Source organism: Heterodontus francisci, chromosome 44 (genome assembly GCF_036365525.1).
Source record: "Heterodontus francisci isolate sHetFra1 chromosome 44, sHetFra1.hap1, whole genome shotgun sequence".
Classification (NCBI taxonomy): domain Eukaryota; kingdom Metazoa; phylum Chordata; class Chondrichthyes; order Heterodontiformes; family Heterodontidae; genus Heterodontus; species Heterodontus francisci.
Genome location: NC_090414.1, coordinates 21,129,393 through 21,149,348, shown reverse-complemented (window position 1 = coordinate 21,149,348; position 19,956 = coordinate 21,129,393). Strand labels below are relative to the sequence as shown.

General features: G+C 54.2%; 1 protein-coding gene across 4 annotated transcripts; it reads left to right on the top strand.

The window, feature by feature from the left end:
- The first annotated feature begins 980 nt into the window (after positions 1-980).
- On the top strand, positions 981-19,471 carry LOC137356023 (copper chaperone for superoxide dismutase-like). 4 transcript variants are annotated; one of them, XM_068021729.1, is made up of 8 exons: positions 981-1,042; positions 3,627-3,699; positions 3,948-4,085; positions 11,778-11,955; positions 12,856-12,916; positions 14,186-14,263; positions 17,534-17,637; positions 18,290-19,471. In XM_068021729.1, exons 1-8 carry the CDS (start codon positions 1,010-1,012, stop codon positions 18,441-18,443), a joined length of 819 nt encoding a protein of 272 aa, XP_067877830.1. In that variant the 5' UTR covers positions 981-1,009; the 3' UTR covers positions 18,444-19,471. The 4 variants fall into 4 exon arrangements, with proteins under 4 accessions (XP_067877830.1, XP_067877832.1, XP_067877829.1 ...); XM_068021731.1 differs by lacking the exon at positions 981-1,042 and adding an exon at positions 1,073-2,641 and having other exon boundaries at positions 18,333-18,453; XM_068021728.1 differs by lacking the exon at positions 981-1,042 and adding an exon at positions 1,076-2,641.
- The last annotated feature ends 485 nt before the right edge of the window (positions 19,472-19,956 follow it).

Here is a 19,956-nt window from a genome sequence, read left to right as displayed (position 1 = left end):
AAAGGGTGTGGGGAGTGAGCTGGAGAGCGGGTTTAGACTGGGTGGGATATTAAAGTGTGCAGGGAGTGAGGGGGAGAGTGGGATTAGACTGGGTGGGATATTAAAGGGTGCGGGGAGTGAGGGGGAGAGTGGGATTAGACTGGGTGGGATATGAAAGGGTATGGGGAGTGAGGGGCAGAGTGGGATTAGACTGGGTGGGATATGAAAGGTTACGGGGAGTGAGGGGGAGAGTGGGATTAGACTGGGTGGGATATTAAAGGGTATGGGAGATTAGACAAAATGGCTTTTGAAAAGGAAAATCTCTGGCAATAACCTGATGGGCCATTGTAGAACATAACACCAATCGTGGCTCAGTGGGAGCACTCAGTGTCAGAAGCTGGTGGACTCCAGTCCCACTCCAGAGATTTACACACATAATCCAGGCTGGTACTCCCAGTGCAGCACTGAGTGATGAGACATTAAACTGAGGCCCCCGTCTACCCTCTCAGGTGGATGTCAAGAATCCCATGGCACTATTCCGAAGAAGAGCAGGGGAGTTCTCCCCAACGTCCTGAGTCAAAATGTATTCCTCAACCAGCATCAATAAGAACTGATTACCAGCTCATTTTCGCATGTGGGATCTTGCTGTGTGCAAATTGGCTGCTCTGTGTCTCATACATTTACAACAGTGAGCACACTTCAGAAGTACTTAATTATCAGTGAGGCACCCGAGGACGCGGAAGGTGCTAAGTTTAAATTTTTACCCTTTGCATAAAAAAAAGTCTCAACCTGTTCCCTTACATATAAACTAACGTTAAATCTTGCCCTAACAGAATAAAAGCACTTCAAACATGTTATATCGCTGTCTTTCAGCAATAGAGGTGCCCGGGGAGACATGAAATGTCTTGCAGGTCAATGTTGCTTTAAGAATGTTGAGTTAAGAGATTCTTCAAACAAATTAGCTGAGAGACAACAGCTGGAAAGGATTTACTACCAGGTCAGAGGGGGAAGTTCAAGTGTAACATTCAACATGGCAGCAACCAGCAGCTCAGATAGCAGTAAGGTATGAATATGTCCAGGGATAAGCAATATTTGTCGCTGACAAATGCTTGCAAAAGAGGAAAACCCCAATTATTCTCCTATTCAGTGTTTGCCTCGCCACAGCATGTCGGCTGCATCCCTTTCTTGCCCTTTGCCTGTTTTTGACGCAGTCTGCCGCCTGTTTCATTATTTCCTTTGGGTTTGTTGTTACCTTCCTGGTTTGGTGGAGGGGCAAACCGTTTAAAGCCTCTTCCCCCGCTTTATCTGCCGCCCCTCTCTTGTGTGTTTTCCGGGGGCGGGGGGTGCTTTCAGGAAAATTACGTTTTTTTTTTAAAGAAAAATGTTGCAGAGATTGTGCTGAGTCATAGTTTGCACAAGGCTCGCACAGGGTACAAACAGACCCGTACAGCTGGACCACGATAAGAAACTTGCGTACGTACGTAATCCAGGACGACACTCCCCAGGTGCAGGTGCTGCACTGTCGGAGGTGCCATCTTTCGGTTCAGACGTAGCTCTCCCTGCGGGCGGGGTGCTAAACAGCCCACTGCCGCTAAGAGCGGGGCAGTTTCTCCCTGGTGTCCTGGGACCAACATTTATCCTCAATCACCATCGCGAAAAAAGAAAACAAAAATGATCTGGGTCATTATCACTTTGCTGTTTGTGGGATCCTGCTGTGCGCAAGTCGGCTGCCGTGTTTCCTACTTTACAACGGTGACTGCGCTTCAGAAGTACTTCATTCGCTGTAAAGCGCTTTGGGGCGTCCCGAGGTGGTGATAGGTGCTATATAAATGCAAGTTCTGTCTTTCTCATCGCCTTACTAGCCTTGGGACGCAGTACCGCTCTGTTATGACTGTATCTGGAGCCGTCTGCTCTCCGAAGTCCTTTTCGTCAGGGCTAGAAGGTCACGTGATGGTACCGAGTTGGCTAATTTCAGCCCGGGTGACCACATCGGCTGATCAACCATGAAAGGCATCAACAAATCTGTAGCGGACGGTTTTTGTTGGGGTGGGGGGAGCAGGAAGGGCCCGATCGATCACCAAGAGCATTCCATCAACACCCATGTAGAATTGTACGGCATAAAGGGAGACCATTCGGCCCATCCTGCCTGTGCTGGCTCTTTGAAAGAGCTCTGTGATTTGTCCCGCTAAACATCAGCCCCCGCTTGTTCTACTCAGCCCGACAGAAGATTTCCCTCCAATTATTTCTCCAATTTCCTTCTGAAAGTTACTGCTGAGTTTTGCTTCCATTGGTTTCTAAGGCTGTGTGTTCCAGATTGTAATAACTCACACTGTTTATATATATTTGTTTAAATTCTCCTCATCACCTTGCTCCAGTTCTTTCGCCACGTATCTTTAATGTGTTTCCTCTGAACACCGACCCTCCTGGGAGCAGGAAAAGCAGTGAGTTCCTGCTCCGGGTCATAAGTCGGTGACTCCTGCTGGAGAATACCTGCACGTGTACAGTTGGGCAGATTGCCATTGTGTGATGCCCTACACAGTTGAACAGCCCACCAGTTCACACATTGAGAATGGCTAATTGGAGGTCATTCGTGGAAGCGGGACCCCCCAGTGAGAGCCACCTTGGAAGGGAGAGAGATGATAAAGAAAAACATTGGAGAGCTGTATGTAGACCTGTTCGTTTGACTTGCCGTTATAATGTTGACGCAGCGTGTGGCAGTATTTGAAGGGTGCGTGTCTTCGCTCCCCACCACGTACCCTGTTCTGCCTGGCCATTCTCTCAAAACTGAACGGTCTGGTTCAAACCCCCGGCGTCCTATTTAACCCTGAGATGAGCTTCCGAATCCCCCTGTATCCCCTCCGTCACCAAGATCGCCAACTTCCATCTCTGTGACATCGCTCGTGTCCGCCCCTGCCTCGGCTCATCCAGGACTTTGTCACCTCTGACCGGCTTCCCATTTTCCGCCATCCGTAAACCTAACTCGCAGCAAGTCCCATTCATCCACCACCCCCTGTTAATTTTAGAATTCTCTTCCTTGTTTTTCAATCCCTCTATGGCCTCGCCCCTCCCTATCTCTGTAACCTCCTCCAGACTCTACAACCCTCCCTATCTCTGTAACCTCCTCCAGACTCCACAACCCTCCCTATCTCTGTAACCTCCTCCAGACTCCACAACCCTCCCTATCTCTGTAACCTCCTCCAGACTCCACAACCCTCCCTATCTCTGTAACCTCCTCCAGACTCCACAACCCTCCCTATCTCTGTAACCTCCTCCAGACTCCACAACCCTCCCATCTCTGTAACCTCCTCCAGCCCCTACAACCCTCCGAGATCTCTGCGCTCCTCCATTTCCGCCCTCTTGTCCATCCCCCGACTCCCATCGCTCCACCATTGGCGGCCGTGCCTTCAGCTGCCCTGGGGGGCCCTAAACTCTGGAATTCCCTCCCTAAACCGCTCCGCCTCTCTCTCTCTCTCCTCCTTTAAGACGCTCCTAAAGACCTGCCTCTTTGAGCCAGCTTTGGGTCGCTTCTAATATTTCATTATGCAGCTCGGTGCGGCGTTTTTGTCTGATAATGCCCCTGTGAAGAGCTTTGAGATGCTTTACTACATTGAAGGTGCTAATTAAATGCAAATTGTTGTTGTTTTCAGCTGGAGTTTGCGGTGCAGATGAGTTGTGAGAGTTGTGCCAATGCGATCCGAAATACCCTGAAGGGGGTTAACGGTAGGTTCTACCCTGAGATTGTGTCCCTCCAAATTATTGTTCAAAATTCCCTTTTCTGGCACAAGGCGGAACATAGCAGGCGCCAATCACCGGCCATGGTGTGTGGGGGGGGTTTGTGGGAGACAAGAGATATACTAATAACTGTGAGATCCCCCCCCTTCAGTTGTTAGGATGGTCTGTGCCATGGGGGAAGGATACTGATGGTGCAGCAGCTGTACTGTTAATGACTGACCTCTGATTCCTTACAGGAATCCACTCGGTGGATATTAATGTGAGCACGGAGCAGGTTCTGATCGACACTACGTTGACGTCTGGGGAAGTGCAGGCACTGATAGAGAGCACGGGGAGACGGGCTGTGCTGAAAGGAATGGGCCCGACCACTCTCGGTAAGTAGAATGACCAGATGTTGTTAGAGTCCTGGGCTATGGGTTGAGGACACCCTGGGAGTGTTCGATGGGGACAGTGCGGAGGGAGCTTTACTCTGCATCTAACCCCCGTTTTTTTTTTATCAAGGGGGCCTTTATTCCTCAGGCCCCCTTTATATACACACTTATATTTTTAAAATAACTTTATTAAAACCAGATAAATCAACAAAAAACTCAAATTAAAATGCCATTCTCGGCGTCGACGATGCACTCCAGTCCCTGCGGTGCCCACCGGTCGCGGAAGGCCTCAAGCGTACCGGCGGACACCGCGTGCTCCCTCTCCAGGGACACCCGGGCGCGAACGTAACCGCGGAAGAGGGGCAGGCAATCGGGGAGGACGGACCCCCCGACGGCCCGCAACCTGGACCTGTGAATTGCCACCTTGGCCAGGCCCAGGAGCAGACCGACGAGGAGATCCTCCTCCCGGCCCGAGCCCCTCCGCACCGGGTGCCCAAAGATCAGGAGCGTGGGACTGAAGTGCAGCCAGAATTTGAGGAGCAGCCCCTTCAGATACTCAAAGAGGGGCTGCAACCTCGCACACTCCGTATAAATGTGGAACACGGACTCGTCCAGGCCGCAGAAAGTACAGGTGGCCTGGGAGTCCATGAACCTACTTAAAAGTCTATTGCACGGGACTGCTCTGTGCAGCACCCTCCATCCCAAGTCCCCGATGTAAAGGGGGAAGACTCCCGTGCAGAGAGACCTCCATCGGGGTTTCCCCTTGCCGCCAGATGGCAACGCGGGCCGCCAGGGCGTGTCCGGCTGGCTGACGAGGGCGAGGAAGTGGAGAGTGTGCAGGAGCAGCCCGTACAGGAAACCCCTCCGCATCAACTGGAATGGCACGGAGGGCATTTCCGAGAGGCGGCTCGGGTTGTGCGGGACCGGCTCCCGAAGAGGGTTTCGGGGCCTGGGTCCGATGAGCAGTTCCGGCCGAGCGGGAGTCAGCTCAGCCGGGATCGCTCCGCACTCCCGAGCCCCCTCGCCACCCGCAGTGAGGGGCAACCGGGGGTTTCGGCTACTCCTCCGCCCGCCGGACGGTCCCCAGATTCGGCCGCACGGGCAGCTGAGGCGCTCTCCTCCGCCGGCAGGGGAGCACCCTGACTGGAGACGACCATGTTCCAGACTCGGAATAGATCCCGGTAAAAGACAGGCAACTCCCTCAGAGAAGCGCGGCTAACGGACTCCACCGGGAGCTGCGTGTCGTCTTGAAGGCAGTGACACTGGCGGAAAAAATACGTCGCCAGCACACACCATCTGGGAGGACACTCGACGTACAGGTATCTCTGCAGGGTCCGAAGGCGGAGAGTCGCAGCCTGGTGCGGACGCACACCAGCGACTGGCCACCCTCCTCAATCGGGAGACTCAGAACCGCGGCAGAGACCCAGTGTTTCCTCTTGCCCCAGAAGAAATCAACGAGTTTCTTCTGGATCTTGGTGGCAAATACAGGGGGCGGGGCCAAAGTGACCAACCGGTACCACAACATGGAGGCCACCAGTTGGTTTATGACCAACGCTCGGCCCCTGTAGGAAAGCACTCGGAGCAGTCCTGTTTAGCGCCCCAGCCGAGCGGTGACTTTCGCCTCCAACTCCTGGCATTTGCCGGCCAGGCTTCCTCAGCGGGGCTAAAGTGGACTCCCAGATAGAGGAGGTGCGTGGTGCTCCACGCAAAAAGTGTCACCTCCTCCGGCAGGGAGTCCACCCGCCACTGACCCACCAGGAGTCCGGAACATTTCTCCCAATTGATCCTCGCGGAGGACGCGGCAGAAAAGGTCTGCTGGCAGTCGCGCATCCTCCACAAGTCAACGGGAACTGTGACCGCGAGGAGCACGTCGTCGGCGTAAGCCGAGAGGACGACCCGCATGGCCGGCTCGCACAGAGCCAATCCCGTCAACCTCCTGCGAAGCAGTCACAGGAAGGGCTCCACGCAGATGGTGTACAATTGGCCGGACATGGGGCACCCCTGACGCACTCCTCTCCCAAAGCGAAGGGGCGCCGTCAAGGACCCGTTAACTTTGACTAGACACTCTGCGGCGGCGTATAAAAGTCGGACCCGGGCCACAAAATGCGGCCCGAGTCCGAAAGCGCGCAGAGTCCCGAAAAGATATTTGTGATTCACCCTGTCGAACGCCTTCTCCTGATCGAGGGAGAGAAAGGCGACCGACTGACCAGTCCTCTGGGAAAGATGGATCAGGTCCCGGACCAGGTGGATGTTGTCCTGGATGGACTGGCCCGGGACCGTGTAGGACTGGTCGGGGTGGATCATGTGGGCCAGCACGGAGCCCAGGCGGGTAGACATAGCCCGGGCAAAGATCTTATAATCCGTGCTGAGGAGGGAGACCGGACGCCAGTTTTTAAGCAGGCGGAGATCGCCCCTCTTCGGCAGCAGGACGATGACCGCTCTGCGCCACGAGAGGGGCATCTCTCCGGTCGCCAGGCTTTCCCCCAGGACCCGCGCGTAATCGTCCCCCAGGACGTCCCAGAACGCCCTGAGGAACTCCACGGTCAACCCATCCAGCCCTGGGGATTTGCCCCTCGAGAGCTGGTGGAGGGCGCCAGTCAGCTCCGCCAACGTGAGCGGAGCCTCCAATCCGTCGGCGCCCTCCGGGCTGACCTGCGGCAGGTCCTCCCACAAAACTCTGCGCGCATCCTCGCTGGACGGATCCGGAGAGAACAACGCACTGTAATAAGTACGGACCAGGAGGCCCATTCCCTCCGGATCCGTGATGGAGGATCCGTTGTCGGCCAGCAGCTCGTCGAGCTGCTTACGGACCCCCCGCCATTTTTCCAGCGAGTAGAAGAAGGGTGAGGCGCGGTCCAAATCTTCCAGGATCTGGATCCGCGACCTCACGTACGCGCCTCGGGACCCTATGAGCTGCAGGTCCCTCAGCGCGCCCTTCTTCTCTTTGTACGCCTGCCACAGAGCCGGGTCCGCAACGGCATGACCGAGGCGGGATTCCAAGTCGAGCACCTCCCTCTCAAGGCGCCCGATCTCGGCTTCCCGCCTCTTGGTCGACCCCTTCGCGTACTCCTGACAGAAGAGGCGGATGTGAATCTTGCCCACATCCCACCATAGCCTCAAGGAGGGGAAGCCCCCCTGCTTCCTTCTCCAGTCGGCCCAGAATCGACAGAACGAGTCCCGAAATCGCTCGTCCTCCAGCAGCCAGTTGTAAAAGTGCCAGTACGCGGACCCCGCCCGCGTGCGGAGCAAAGTGAACTCCACCCACACCAGGCGGTGGTCCGAGCACGGCACCAGCCGCATGGAGGCCGCCGAGACGCGGGAGACGTATGCCTGTGAAAAGTAGAGGCGGTCGATTTGCGGACCTCCTCCTCCAGACCTCCACGTGAAGTCGCTGGAGTCGGGATGGAGATTCCGCCAGACGTCCACCAAGTTAAGGGAGCTGATCAGTTCCCTCAACTTCTCCACCGACGCTTGGCCGTGCTGGGGTCCGGAGCGATTCCCCCACCTCGAGGGTGCAGTTAAAATCCCCCCCGAGGATGATGCACTCGCCGCTATCGATGGAGCTCAAGAGAGTGGACACTTCTTCAAAGAAGCGCGCTTGCAAAGCGCCGGGCCTGGGCGCGTACACGTTCACAAAGTGGAGCGGCACGCTACCCAGGTGAACGGCGAGGTGGAGCAAGCGGCCCGGCACTAGCTCCTTGACCCCCAAGATCTCCGGCTGAAAAGTCGGGGCCAACAAGATAGCCACCCCACTAGAAATAGCGGTGAGGTGACTCATGTAGACCCCACCCTGCCACTCCAGGAGCCAGGTGGCTTCGTCTCCCGGACCGGTGTGGGTTTCCTGCAGAAAGCTCACCGCGTATCTCCCTTCCCTAAGGACTGAGAGATTGTGAAATCTGCGGTGAGCCCCTCTGCTGCCGTTGATGTTGAGGCTGGCTATGGTTATCTTCTTGTCAAAGGTACTTAAAACCGTCACCAACACCTCACTGTGAGGAGGGAGTGGAAGTGCACCTGGCCCTCCACTCCCCCAGCAACCCATTGAGGAACACATTAAAACGGCGCCTCTCAACCAGTTTCACGCCCCCACCCTTGCCCACTTTCTTGAGGGTGGCACGGACGGACTGAATGATCAGCGCCAGATTCGACCAACGGCCGACGGCCAGCTGAACTTTATCGCGGCAACCCCTGCAAGCCGTGAGGAAATCCCGGAGTTCCGCCGTGGGGATTAGAGGTGACTCGGGAGGCACGAGGGACTCCACCACCCCACTGGCGATGGAATCAAGATCACCCTCCGTGCCCCACACCGAATCCCCATCCTCCTCCGGGTCGTCACTGCCAGCGGCCGACACGCCCACCGCACACTGTGGGGCGGACTCCCGACCGCGCCAGCTGGTCCCGCCTTCGTCACGATCCCACCCCCAGGATCGATGGCGGAGGAGTCCTCTCTGGGTTCTGCTGTGAAACTAGAGCCTGTGGGCGCCAGCGGTTCAGGACCCCACTCCACCTCCGTCCCCAGGCCAATGAGCGGCCCAGGGGAGACAGAAGTGCCCGACTCCGGAAATCCAGCCGGAGCCAAGACTGGAGGCGGAGAGAGGAGGCCATCTCCCGCTCCGCCAGCACCCACAGGCCCAGCAGATGGGGCAGCATTCTCGGTTATAACCGGGTCGGGTGTTTCCTGGTTGTGAGTGGATTCTGGCTGGGAGGGCCGACCATCTGGGGCCTCGCCCTCCCCTCCACTCAGGGCACCCGACCCAGTGGCAGAATGGGAGGCGTCCCCAGGCTTCCCCACCACAAGCAGGGCTCCACTGGCTTCCCCCAGAGGGGCTGCATGTACAGGTGTCTTCCCCTCCCCTCCATCCTGAGGAATAGGGTGCTCCTGCCCAGACTTTGTAGCCTTGGTGGTGGCGGTAGGGGGAACCTGGGGACCTGAACCAGGAGACAGCTCCCCTCCAACAGATGGGCCCTGCACCTCAGGGCCCCTCGTTACCTCAGTGGAGGGGTGCCTTCTCCTCTTTTTTCCCACTAGGGCACGGAGGCATAGAGACCTCCATGTCATCAGAGGCCTCCGCACCCTCCTTCTTTTTCATTACTCTGGGCCTGAGCCCAGCCCTGGGACAGGTGGATTCCGTGAGAACGGGCCTTGGGCTGAGCTCAGGCTCGGGTTGTGTCATGGTGTCCAGGGGACGCGCCTCTCAGTGTTTATTTTTCCCCGCGTCTTCCTTCCACTCGGACGGGCACTCCCCTCCCCGCTGGAGGCTGTGAAAACCACAGCCTCCGGAACCGACTGAGCTGTGTCTGTAGGATGTGTGGGGGTAGTGGGAGGAGGTGCAGCGGCATCAACCTGGGCCGCCGAGGTGGAGCTGGCGGCCGGGAGGTTGGGGCAGTTCTTGCGAACATGCCCCACCCCCTTGCAGACGTGGCACCGCGCCCCGCCTGAGGTCCAGAAGACACGGTAGGCCGTCCCCTGGAACTCCACATTAAATTGGCCTGCCGTGTCCTCCCGCGCCAGCTGCATAAATAACTGGCGGCGGAAGGAGTAGACATGTTGGAGGCTGTGCTCCCGAAGACCGAGCGGGATTGGGGTGATCCCCGACCTCACCTCCCCCAGATGGTGCAGATGGGGGAGGAGGAGCTCACTGGGAATGAAGGGTGGGACGTTTGATAGCATTATCCGCTGCACAGTGGCCCCCAGAGGGTCCACCAGCAGGAAGGTCCCCCACCCCCCCCACACACAGTGATCCCTTTACTCAGGGCCAGGGACACCACCCGCTCGGTCCTCAAAAAGAACACAGCCTTCCCATACATCTTTGAGGCCGCAACAATGGCCGAGGGGCCGACAACCTCGGCCATTGCCTTTACGCAGGCCTCAATAGACATGTTGGGGTGGGGATAGCTCTTCACCCCATGGCTGGATGTTAGCAATTTAAAGGGTGACGGGGCCACGTGGGCAGCCACAGAGGCTGCAGCTGCATAGGTTGTAGAGGGCCCGGCCACCGGGGTTGAAGGGCTTGCCATGGATCCAAGAGCTAAACCCACCCCAAATTGTGGGCTTGCAAACCGAATAACAAAAGATTCACAAAAGATATTGGATATGTATTAAAAAAAAAACAAACAACAGGTTAGTGGAGAGGCTGAGGGAATAGAGGAGAGGTAAAGACATGTGGTAAGGGATGACTTGCTTTCTGGAGGTGGTGCTCACAGTACACTTAAAACAGTCTTTGCACTTGGTCTTCCGATCTTCTGGTTGAGGGAGGTATCTTCACCTGAGTCAGCTGAAGCTGCCCAGGCACTATCTATCCCCTTCCGTCTCTTTAGCCGGGCAGCTTCAGCTGACCCAGGCTTGGCAATTGGGGTGGGGAGGGAGCTTTCCTGTGTGCTTGTGCAGCAGCACAGATTCCTGCTGAATTGGCAGCCCCACCCCTTGTTGTTCCGGCCACTTGTTCGTCCCACAACAGTCCAAAGTAAAGCAAATTACTGGTGTTCAGCCCCCACCTCCAGACAAAGCCTTGTTTCCAACAAAAAATATCTCTCTCTTCTCTTTAATGGTGATTGTTGTTGAAGCTTTCCCTCTGCTTGGTTGTAACTGCTTTCCCTTGCTCAGTCCAGCTCCTCTCTCCACCTCAGCAACCTCCAACTGCCACCAGCACTCTCAGCTGAGGCTCGTTGCTGCAATCAGCAGTCAACACCCCAATTAGACAGCAGCCAACCCCCGTTTTTTTTTCTAAACCCCGTTTTTTTTTTAAAGGTGGCCTTTATACCCCAGGCCCCTTTTATATTTTTCACATCGAGAGGGCCTTTATTCCTCAGGCCCCCTTTATGTACATATTTACAGTTTTAAAATAACTTTATTAAAACCAGATAAATAAACAAAAAACTCAAATTAAAATGCCATTCTCGGCGTCGACGATGCACTCCAGTCCCTGCGGTGCCCACCGGTCGCGGAAAGCCTCAAACGTACCGGCGGACACCGCATGCTCCTTCTCCACGGCCACCCGGGCGCGAACGTAACCGCGGAAGAGGGGCAGGCAATCGGGGAGGACGGACCTCCCGACGGCCCGCAACCTGGACCTGTGAATTGCCACCTTGGCCAGGCCCAGGAGCAGACCGACGAGGAGATCCTCCTCCCGGCCAGCCAACCCCCGTGCTGTACCTGTCCTGGGGAGTGTTTGATGGGGACAGTGTAGAGGGAGCTTTACTCTGTATCTAACCCCCGTGCTGTACCTGTCCTGTGAGTGTTTGATGGGGACAGTGTGGAGGGAGCTTTACTCTGTATCTAACCCCGTTTTTTTTTTTGTTTTTTTTGAGGGAGCTTTTCTCTATATGTAACCCATGCTGTACCTGCCCTGGGAGTTTATGATGGGACAGTGCAGAGGGAGCTTTATTCTGTATGTAACCCGTGCTGTACCTGCCCTGGGAGTTTATGATGGGACAGTGTAGAGGGAGTTTTACTCTGTATCTAACCCCCATGCTGTACCTGCACTGGGAGTTTATGATGGGACAGTGTAGAGGGAGTTTTACTCTGTATCTAACCCCCATGCTGTACCTGCACTGGGAGTTTATGATGGGACAGTGTAGAGGGAGCTTTACTCTGTATCTAACCCCCATGCTGTACCTGTCCTGGGAGTGTTTGATGGGACAGTGTAGAGGGAGCTTTACTCTGTATCTAACCTGTGCCCTTGTGCCATTTCTCCATAGAGGACCTGGGTGCTGCTGTGGCGATGCTGGGCCCAGAGGGTGACATCAAGGGCGCAGTGCGGTTCCTGCAGCTGTCAGAGAAGCAGTGTGTCATCGAAGGGACAATCGACGGTCTGAGACCAGGCCTGCACGGTTTACATGTGCATGAGTTTGGGGACCTGAGCAGTTCCTGCTTCAGGTAGTGTGTCGCCCGTGAATGTGTGTGAGGGAGATACTGAGGTGGATTCCACAGGTGACGGGCAGCAAAGTTGGGGGCCCAGCTTTTTTCTCCCGTCCCCGGTTCCCGACTTTTGCTGCGCCATCTGATTCCCAAGTCTGGGCACTTGACACCGGCTGGCTATTTGGCCACGGTAGGAATCACAACCAAACCCAATTTTCTTCTTCGCTCGTTCTTAGGATACAAGCACTGCTGGCAAGGCCCAGCATTTGTTGCCCATCCAATAATTGCCCCTTGAGGTGGGGAAGCTACCTGCTTGAACCGCTACAGCCCGTGAGTCGAAAGTGCTGTTAAGTGGTTGGAGACAACTGAGCTGCTTGCTCAACCGTTTCAGAGTCAACCACATTGGCGTGTGACGGGAGTCACATACAGGCTGGGGCCGGTCGGGTATTTTTTTAGGACAATCCAACAGTTTTGTGGCTCCTTTCATTGGCGACATATCTCCAGTTCCAGAATGGTTTTGGAAAGTGGCACCGTTGTGCACAAGCCAGTTATCCCACTGGCAGCGGCCAAACTGTACACAGCAAGATCCCATAAACTGCAGTGACCAGATCATCTGGGTTTTTTTTTCATTTAAGTGTTGTTAGTTGAGGAATAAATATTGGCCAGAACTCCGGGGAGGGGCTCTCCTTCCAAAGGGATCTTTTACGTCCTTGAGAAGGAAAACGGGGCCTCGGTTTTAGTCTCGTCCAAAAGACGGCACCTCCGACAGTGCGGCACTGGGAGCGCCAGCCCGGAAGCGAGTGGGAGTGGGATTCGAACCCACGGCCTTCGTGAATCAGAGGCAAGGGACGTAACCGTTGAGCCACCCTTTGTGACATCCTCGCTGCAGATTAATGTTTGCATGTGATTCCTCCACAGCTGTGGCAACCACTACAATCCAGGAAAAAACAGGCACGGCGGTCCGCAGGATGTAGACCGGGTAAGTGAGGTCTGTGTTGCTCCGTGCCCACCCAGGGAGTTGCAGTGAGGGTGACTCGCACAGTATGTCCGAGGGATGTTTCAACAGTTCTCCTCAACAGGGAGCCCAGGAGGCTATAAATAATTGGGGGCAATCTCTTCCCATGTCACAGAGGATCGGATCTCCCCACAAAATAAATACCTTCCAATTCGGTAATCTCACTCAGAAAGGCAGTTGGACGGCAGGTATAAGATACAGGAAAGTATCACTCTCCAGTTGGATCCCAAACGCATTATTCAGGTGGGTATCTAACCCCGTGCTGTACCTGTCCTGGGAGTGTTTGATGGGGACAGTGTAGAGGGAGCTTTACTCTGTATCTAACCCCGTGCTGTACCTGTCCTGGGAGTGTTTGATGGGGGACAGTGTAGAGGGAGCTTTACTCTGTATCTAACCCCCGTGCTGTACCTGTCCTGGGAGTGTTTGATGGGGGACAGTGTAGAGGGAGCTTTACTCTGTATCTAACCCCGTGCTGTACCTGTCCTGGGAGTGTTTGATGTGGACAGTGTAGAGGGAGCTTTACTCTGTATCTAACCCCCGTGCTGTACCTGTCCTGGGAGTGTTTGATGGGGACAGTGTAGAGGGAGCTTTACTCTGTATCTAACCCCCGTACTGTACCTGTCCTGGGAGTGTTTGATGGGGACAGTGTAGAGGGAGCTTTACTCTGTATCTAACCCCCGTACTGTACCTGTCCTGGGAGTGTTTGATGGGGGCAGTGTAGAGGGAGCTTTACTCTGTATCTAACCCCCGTACTGTACCTGGGGTTACCTGTCCTTCATCTCACTCTACACAGATGACCTTTGGACAGGAGATGAGTTGGTGTGTAGTTTCATCGTACTATATTGTACATCCTCAGGGTTCCTGTGTTGATGTGTGCATTATGTGTGAAGTGCTGCAGTCTACACAGCAGCCACTGATTAGGTGTTGGTTGGTTCTTCTGTCTGCTGCAGGTTTTCTGTATTGATCCCCTCCTTCCCACTCGGAGCTTCTTCAAATCCCCCATCCTTCACGCTCTGCCTTCCCCCTCATATCGCTCTTTCTCCTCTACCTCACTCACTCCCAGGGCTGTCCACGCCTGGAACTATTGCCCCCTCCCAGGTCCACCTCCTCCTCCAACCTCAAGCTTGGCATCGCTTAATGCCTACTTTTTTTTCCTCACCTTTTCTCCATCTGTTTCCCAATCCTTGAGGAATCCTGTCCCTCGAAGTGTCCTTATTGTTGCCTCTCTTCCAGCACGTTGGTGACCTGGGAAACATCCAAGCCAATGAAGATGGGAGGGCCAACTTCCGAATCCAGGATGACCGTCTCAAGGTAGGACAGCGGCAGTCGCGGGGGGAGGGGTGGTGGTGGGGAAGTGTCCGCTCCGAGGTCCTCCTGAAACCCTCCCATCAAAGGTTCAGGGACAATGCTAACAGCGATTGCACACTCACCTCTGAGCCAGAAGGTCGCGGGTTTGACCCCCACTCCAGAGACTTGAGCACAAAATCCAGGCCGACACTCCCAGTGCCAGTACTGAGGGAGTGCTGCAGTGTCGGCAGTGCCACCCTTCCGGGTGAGACATTCAACCCTGTCGGCCCTCTCAGGTGCAGCTCCCACGGTCTCATTGGTTGGACCACATCTAGCGTGCTGGCCCAATTTTGGTCCCCACACACAAGAAAGTCGTCTTGGAAAATGCCCCGAGAAAAGCTGCAAAAACGATTCCTAGCTTAAAGGAACTTAGTTACTCAGGTATGCTTAAGAACCAACCATGTTGGCCTTTATTGCAAGGCGATTGGAATACATGACTTCAGTAAGTCTTGCTACAATTGTACAGGGCTTTGGTGAGACTACACCTGGAGCCCTGTGCGCAGTTTTGGTCTCCATCTTTAAGGAAGGATGCACTTGCCTTGGAGTGGAGTCGAGGCCAAGGATCAGCCATGGTCGTATTGAATGGTGGAGCAGGCTTGATGGGCCGAATGGCCTCTTCCTGCTGCTATTTCTTATCTTGTTATGACCTCCTTCTGTTTACTTCACAGTAGCGTGGAGATGACCTAATCGAGGTCGATAAAATAATTAAAATGCTGGGTAGCGGGTCCATTGAGAGATCAGAGAGGACCAGGGACATGTGTGTAAACTATTTAAGAGCAGCAATAGACTGGAAGTTGGATGGTTTCCCCGAGAAGAGAGCACTTTGAAATCCGTGCTGACTCTCCGAGGGAGCCAGAGATGGTGTCTTCCGGAAGGGAAGTGTCTGTATAGGTCACACTTGATCCAGTAATGTTCTCCTTATTGTTCCTGGGGTTTTCCTCTGGTTCTTTGCCTCTTCCAGGAGATTGCATGGCAGTAGGACGGAGCCGAGGGGAGGGGAGGGGAGGGGGTGGGGAGAGGAACGGGAGGGAGGAAATGTTTAGACCTGACGCTGCGCAAATGGCGAGCGTAGGGCAGGGCTTGATGGTTGAGCTGGGTCATTTCCTGCCTGTCGATTTCGCATGTTTCAGGACAGCTTTGCGAATTTTACCTGCAAGTGGCTGTGACATTAGATCAGTGAGCTAGCTGCCTGTCCGTCTCCGACTGCGCCTTACGCTTCAGCCCCCTACTGACCGAGCGGATCGGATTTGGGACGGTGGTTTAATGATACAAGTAGGCTTGCCCACCGCCTTCGGGTAGTGAGGGGGGGAATTCATCCAGGTTTTTTCCCCCACTCCGAACGGATATCTGATGAAAGCCATTCCGCGTTGATTCTCACTCTTATAATTCCAAGTCCTCGGTTGGATCCTTATCCGCCCGCAAGCACGTCCAGGAGGAGGCCATTCAGCCCCTCGACCCTGCTGTGCATTCAGTGGCTGATCTGTATTCTAACCCGACCCAGATTGGCTCCATATTCCTTAAAAACCCTTTACTCAATAAAAATCTATTGATCTCAATCTTGAACACTTCAGTTGGGAAAGAGAATTCCAGATTTCCGCTACACTTTGTGTCATTTTTATGGGATCCTTACTCTGTATCTAACCCCATTTTTTTTTAAGGTGGCCTTTATACCCCAGGCCCCTTTTATGTATTTTATGTCGAGGGGGCCTTTATTCCTCAGGTCCCCCTGATATACATTTTACAAAATAACTTTATTAAAATTGAAAAAATAAAACAAACCTCAAATTAAAATGCCATTCTCGGCGTCAACAATGCACTCCAATCCCTGCGGTGCCCACCGGTCGCGGAAGGCCTCAAGCGTACCGGCGGGCACCGCATGCTCCTTCTCCGGGGACACCCAGGCGTGAATGTAACCGCGGAAGAGGGGCAGGCAATCAGGGTGGACAGACCCCCCGACGGCCCGCAGCCTGGACCTGTGAATTGCCACCTTGGCCAGGCCCAGGAGCAGACCGACGAGGAGATCCTCCTCCCAGTCTGTACGAGATAGGAGTGGGCTGAGAAGGAGCACAAGAAATGCAAAGACAGGGTTACAATACATGTGTGTAAACGCACACAGTGTGGTGAATGAGGCTGGTGAGTTACAAGCACAAATAGCCGTGTGGGAATATGATGTAGTGGCGATAATGGAAACGTGGCTTACAAATGGAAAGGACTGGGCTCTTAATATACAAGGAAATAAAGCGTGCCGAAAAGTTAGAGAAGGGAAAAAAGGAGGTGGGTTGGCAGTGCTGATTCGGGAAGGCAAGAACTATAGAGTGGTGATATTGGGGGACTTGAATTACCCAAATATCGATTGGGATAATATTGAAGAGAGAGGAGGGGGAGGAATTTCTAAAATGTGTTCAGGAGAACTTCATTGATCGGTATGTTCTCGGTCCCAGGTAGAAAGGAGGCGTTGCTGGAATGAGATGGGAGAATTGGACCAAGTGTCTGTGGGGGAAGCACTTGGGCAAGAGCGATCATAACATCTAGACTCGTAATGCAGGAAAGCAGGGCGACAGGGATCAAGCAGGAGAATGGGCTGCCCGGATTGCTCCGCAGAGAACCAGCGTGGACTCAATGTTTCTGTGATGTGAATTCAGGGTCACTGGATGTGGAGAAAGCCAGAACACCTTGTCAGTAGTCAGATGGGGGGAGATTCTCCTCCTTCAGATTGTTACGCTGTTTCTGGGTACAAAAGTCCAGCCTGTATAAAACAGCACATCCTCTGTCTCCGTGTGATTAATGGGTGTGAGATCCACCAGTTTTAAATTAAATCTAGCATATCACAGGGACCGTCTGTAAAACTGTCACGTTTACTGCCTTTAATAGCTTCCGCGTCTCACTTTGTTCTGAACAGCTACTCCCTCGTGCGCACACTCTCGCTCTCATTTTCACTCCAGTGTTCGTGCAAACTCTTTCCAGGAGTCACTGCAGACTGATCAGGAAAGAGATATTGGTCGTTTATCTCTTCCCCCTCTCTCTCTCTCTCTTTCTTTCTCTCTCACACACACACACATCGAGAGGTGAATTGGACTCTATTCAAATAGACTGGGTGTGGAACCATGCAGGTATGTGGGAGGGCAGAATGGTAAAGGGGGCTTGATGGCCGGCTCCAGAGGCACTGGGGTGTTGACCCAGGGGAGATGCTTTGTAACGAGCTGCATGTCACTAACTTTGTCCCTCCCTCCCCAGGTCTGGGACATCATAGGCCGGTCGGTGGTGGTTGACAGTAACGAGGACGACTTGGGCAAAGGAGCCCACCCACTGTCCCAGATTACAGGCAACTCTGGAGACCGGTAGGTTAGCGGGCGAACCAGCTCGGACCGACACGCGTGCGGCGGGCATCCCTGGTGGCTGGCTGGCGGCCGACGGGCACCGTATGCCAGGCCTTCGGCTGCTTGATGCCCCTCGGAGAGCCGAGCTATAGACCAAGTGAGGGGAACTGTACTACCCTCTCATTTTATAGAGCGAGGGGAGAGCCGAGGTGGGACGGAGGAGGGAGGGTGCATCCGTACTACAAGATCCTGCAATCCTGCTTCGAGGGGAGGACACAGTCGGGTTTAAATGCAGAACCTTAGCAGATGCTTCATAAGGCTTGAAATTGTATAAAAAATGCATCTTATGTTGCTGAGCGTATAGTTCAGGCGGACGCTCCCAGTGCAGTACCGAGGGAGTGCTGCACTGTCACAGGTGCCGTCTTTCAGACGAAATGTTAAACCTGTTTTTTTTTGGGGGGGTGGGGGTGCGGTGGGAGCACGAGCATAGCCCATGAGACCTGCCCTCATTATGTATTCCTGCAGTTTACCCCCATTATTCTCCAGTTCTGGATATGGGGCTGTGTGTGTGTTTTTTGATGGGGACAGTGTAGAGGGAGCTTTACTCTGTATGTAACACATGCTGTGCCTGATCTCAGATCCTTGCTTTCCCCCCCCCCACCCCCCCACCAAGTTTGGCCTGCGGAATTATAGCTCGCTCCGCTGGACTCTTCCAGAATCCGAAAAAGATCTGCTCGTGCGACGGTGTGACCCTGTGGGAGGAGAGAGATCGGCCAATCGCCGGGACGGGCCGCAACTTGAAGGAGCCGCCTGTCGCCAACCTTTGAATTCACCCGGTTCCAGACGCGCGTTGTTGATCAGATTTGAAGCCGGTGACTGGAATGTTCCAGAAAATTGCGTCTCGTCGGGTTAATGAGGCAAATTTAACCAAACTAACCAGAGCAGGCCCGTTGACCGACTGCTAACCCCTGCTGCGGCCTTTTGTCTCACAGTCGTCATCAGCCAGGCCTGCTCTGCAGATGAATGTTTCCTTTGTGTTTGATTTTCAACAGGACGCACAGTTCTCCAGTTGCCAGCTCTGGCTGGGCCTAGTCCTGGAGGCTTTATCACATGACCACTCCCTTCAACCCCCCCCCGCCCCCAAAACTGCCTGGGTTTTTGTTCACCCCGGAGATTAACCTCTCGATTGCTGGAGGTGCCAGGGCAATCCTGGAGGGGTTGGCAACCCCCACGTTTCCTTCTCACTCCAACCAGGGAATTTCGGGACCAGGTCACCCAGAGGCTGTGGGCTCAAGAGTCCAGAAACCTCACCCGTGACCTCTGCGACCCAGGGGCTTCACGGGACCAATGAGCAGCGCTTTCCCATTTGACCAAAGCCAAGCAAAGCAAGGCTCTCTGCCATTGGCTGGAGGCCCCCTCGCCCTGCTTTTGAGTACCACTTGCAGTGGGGCGCGTGGGCTGCTGCGTTTTCCTACAAAAAAACAGCAGTGACCAGACTTCAGAACGTTGGCAGTAACACGTTCCTGAGGTTGTGAAGCTTTCTCTGAAACAAACGGCAAACTTGGAGACTGAATGGTGCATGCCAACAACACCTTCCCTCTTGAAAATAAACTTTGCCGCAAGGTATCCGTGCAAACGGCAGCTCAAACTGCCCCTCCTCCAACTGAACCTCCCCAAAAAGCTCATGCTCCTTTCGGTCCCCCTTTCATTTGTCTCAATTTATTTGACACTGGAGTGATTTAGCATAATTGAACTGGGACATGAGGTTGTGATTCTCTGATGTGTTCTGTTCAATCACATCTGAAGATTTGCTGTACCAGTGAGATTACAATAAAATTTCGCAATGATTTAAGAAGAGATTTTTTTTTTTCTTTCTTTCCTTTGCTGTTGCTCGACCAGCTATCTCCTTGCATTGCACATCCCGTGACTCACTTTGTAGCTCTCTCGCCTCCTGAAGGCAGAAGGTTGTGGCTTCGGGTCCCACCCCAGGGACTTGAGCACAAAATCCAGGCCGGCGCTCCCAGTGCCACTGCTGAGGGAGTGCCGCACTGTCGGAGGTGCCGTCTTTTGGATGTAGATAGAACCGAGGCCACTCCCTGCCCCCACCCCCTTTGTCTGACCTCTCCATGCTGGTTCTGTGTGAAGCAATCCGATCAGCCCACTCCCCTGCTTGATCCCTGTCGCCCCGCAAGTCTATTTCCTTCCAACCTCCTGCCTCTCAATTCTCACCCTATCCATTGATATTCTTTCTTTGCCAGTCTTATTTTCCTCTTCACCTCCCCTGTCAACTTATTGTATATTGCCTGGTTCTCACTTGAAGAATTCACCTGACATGCATCA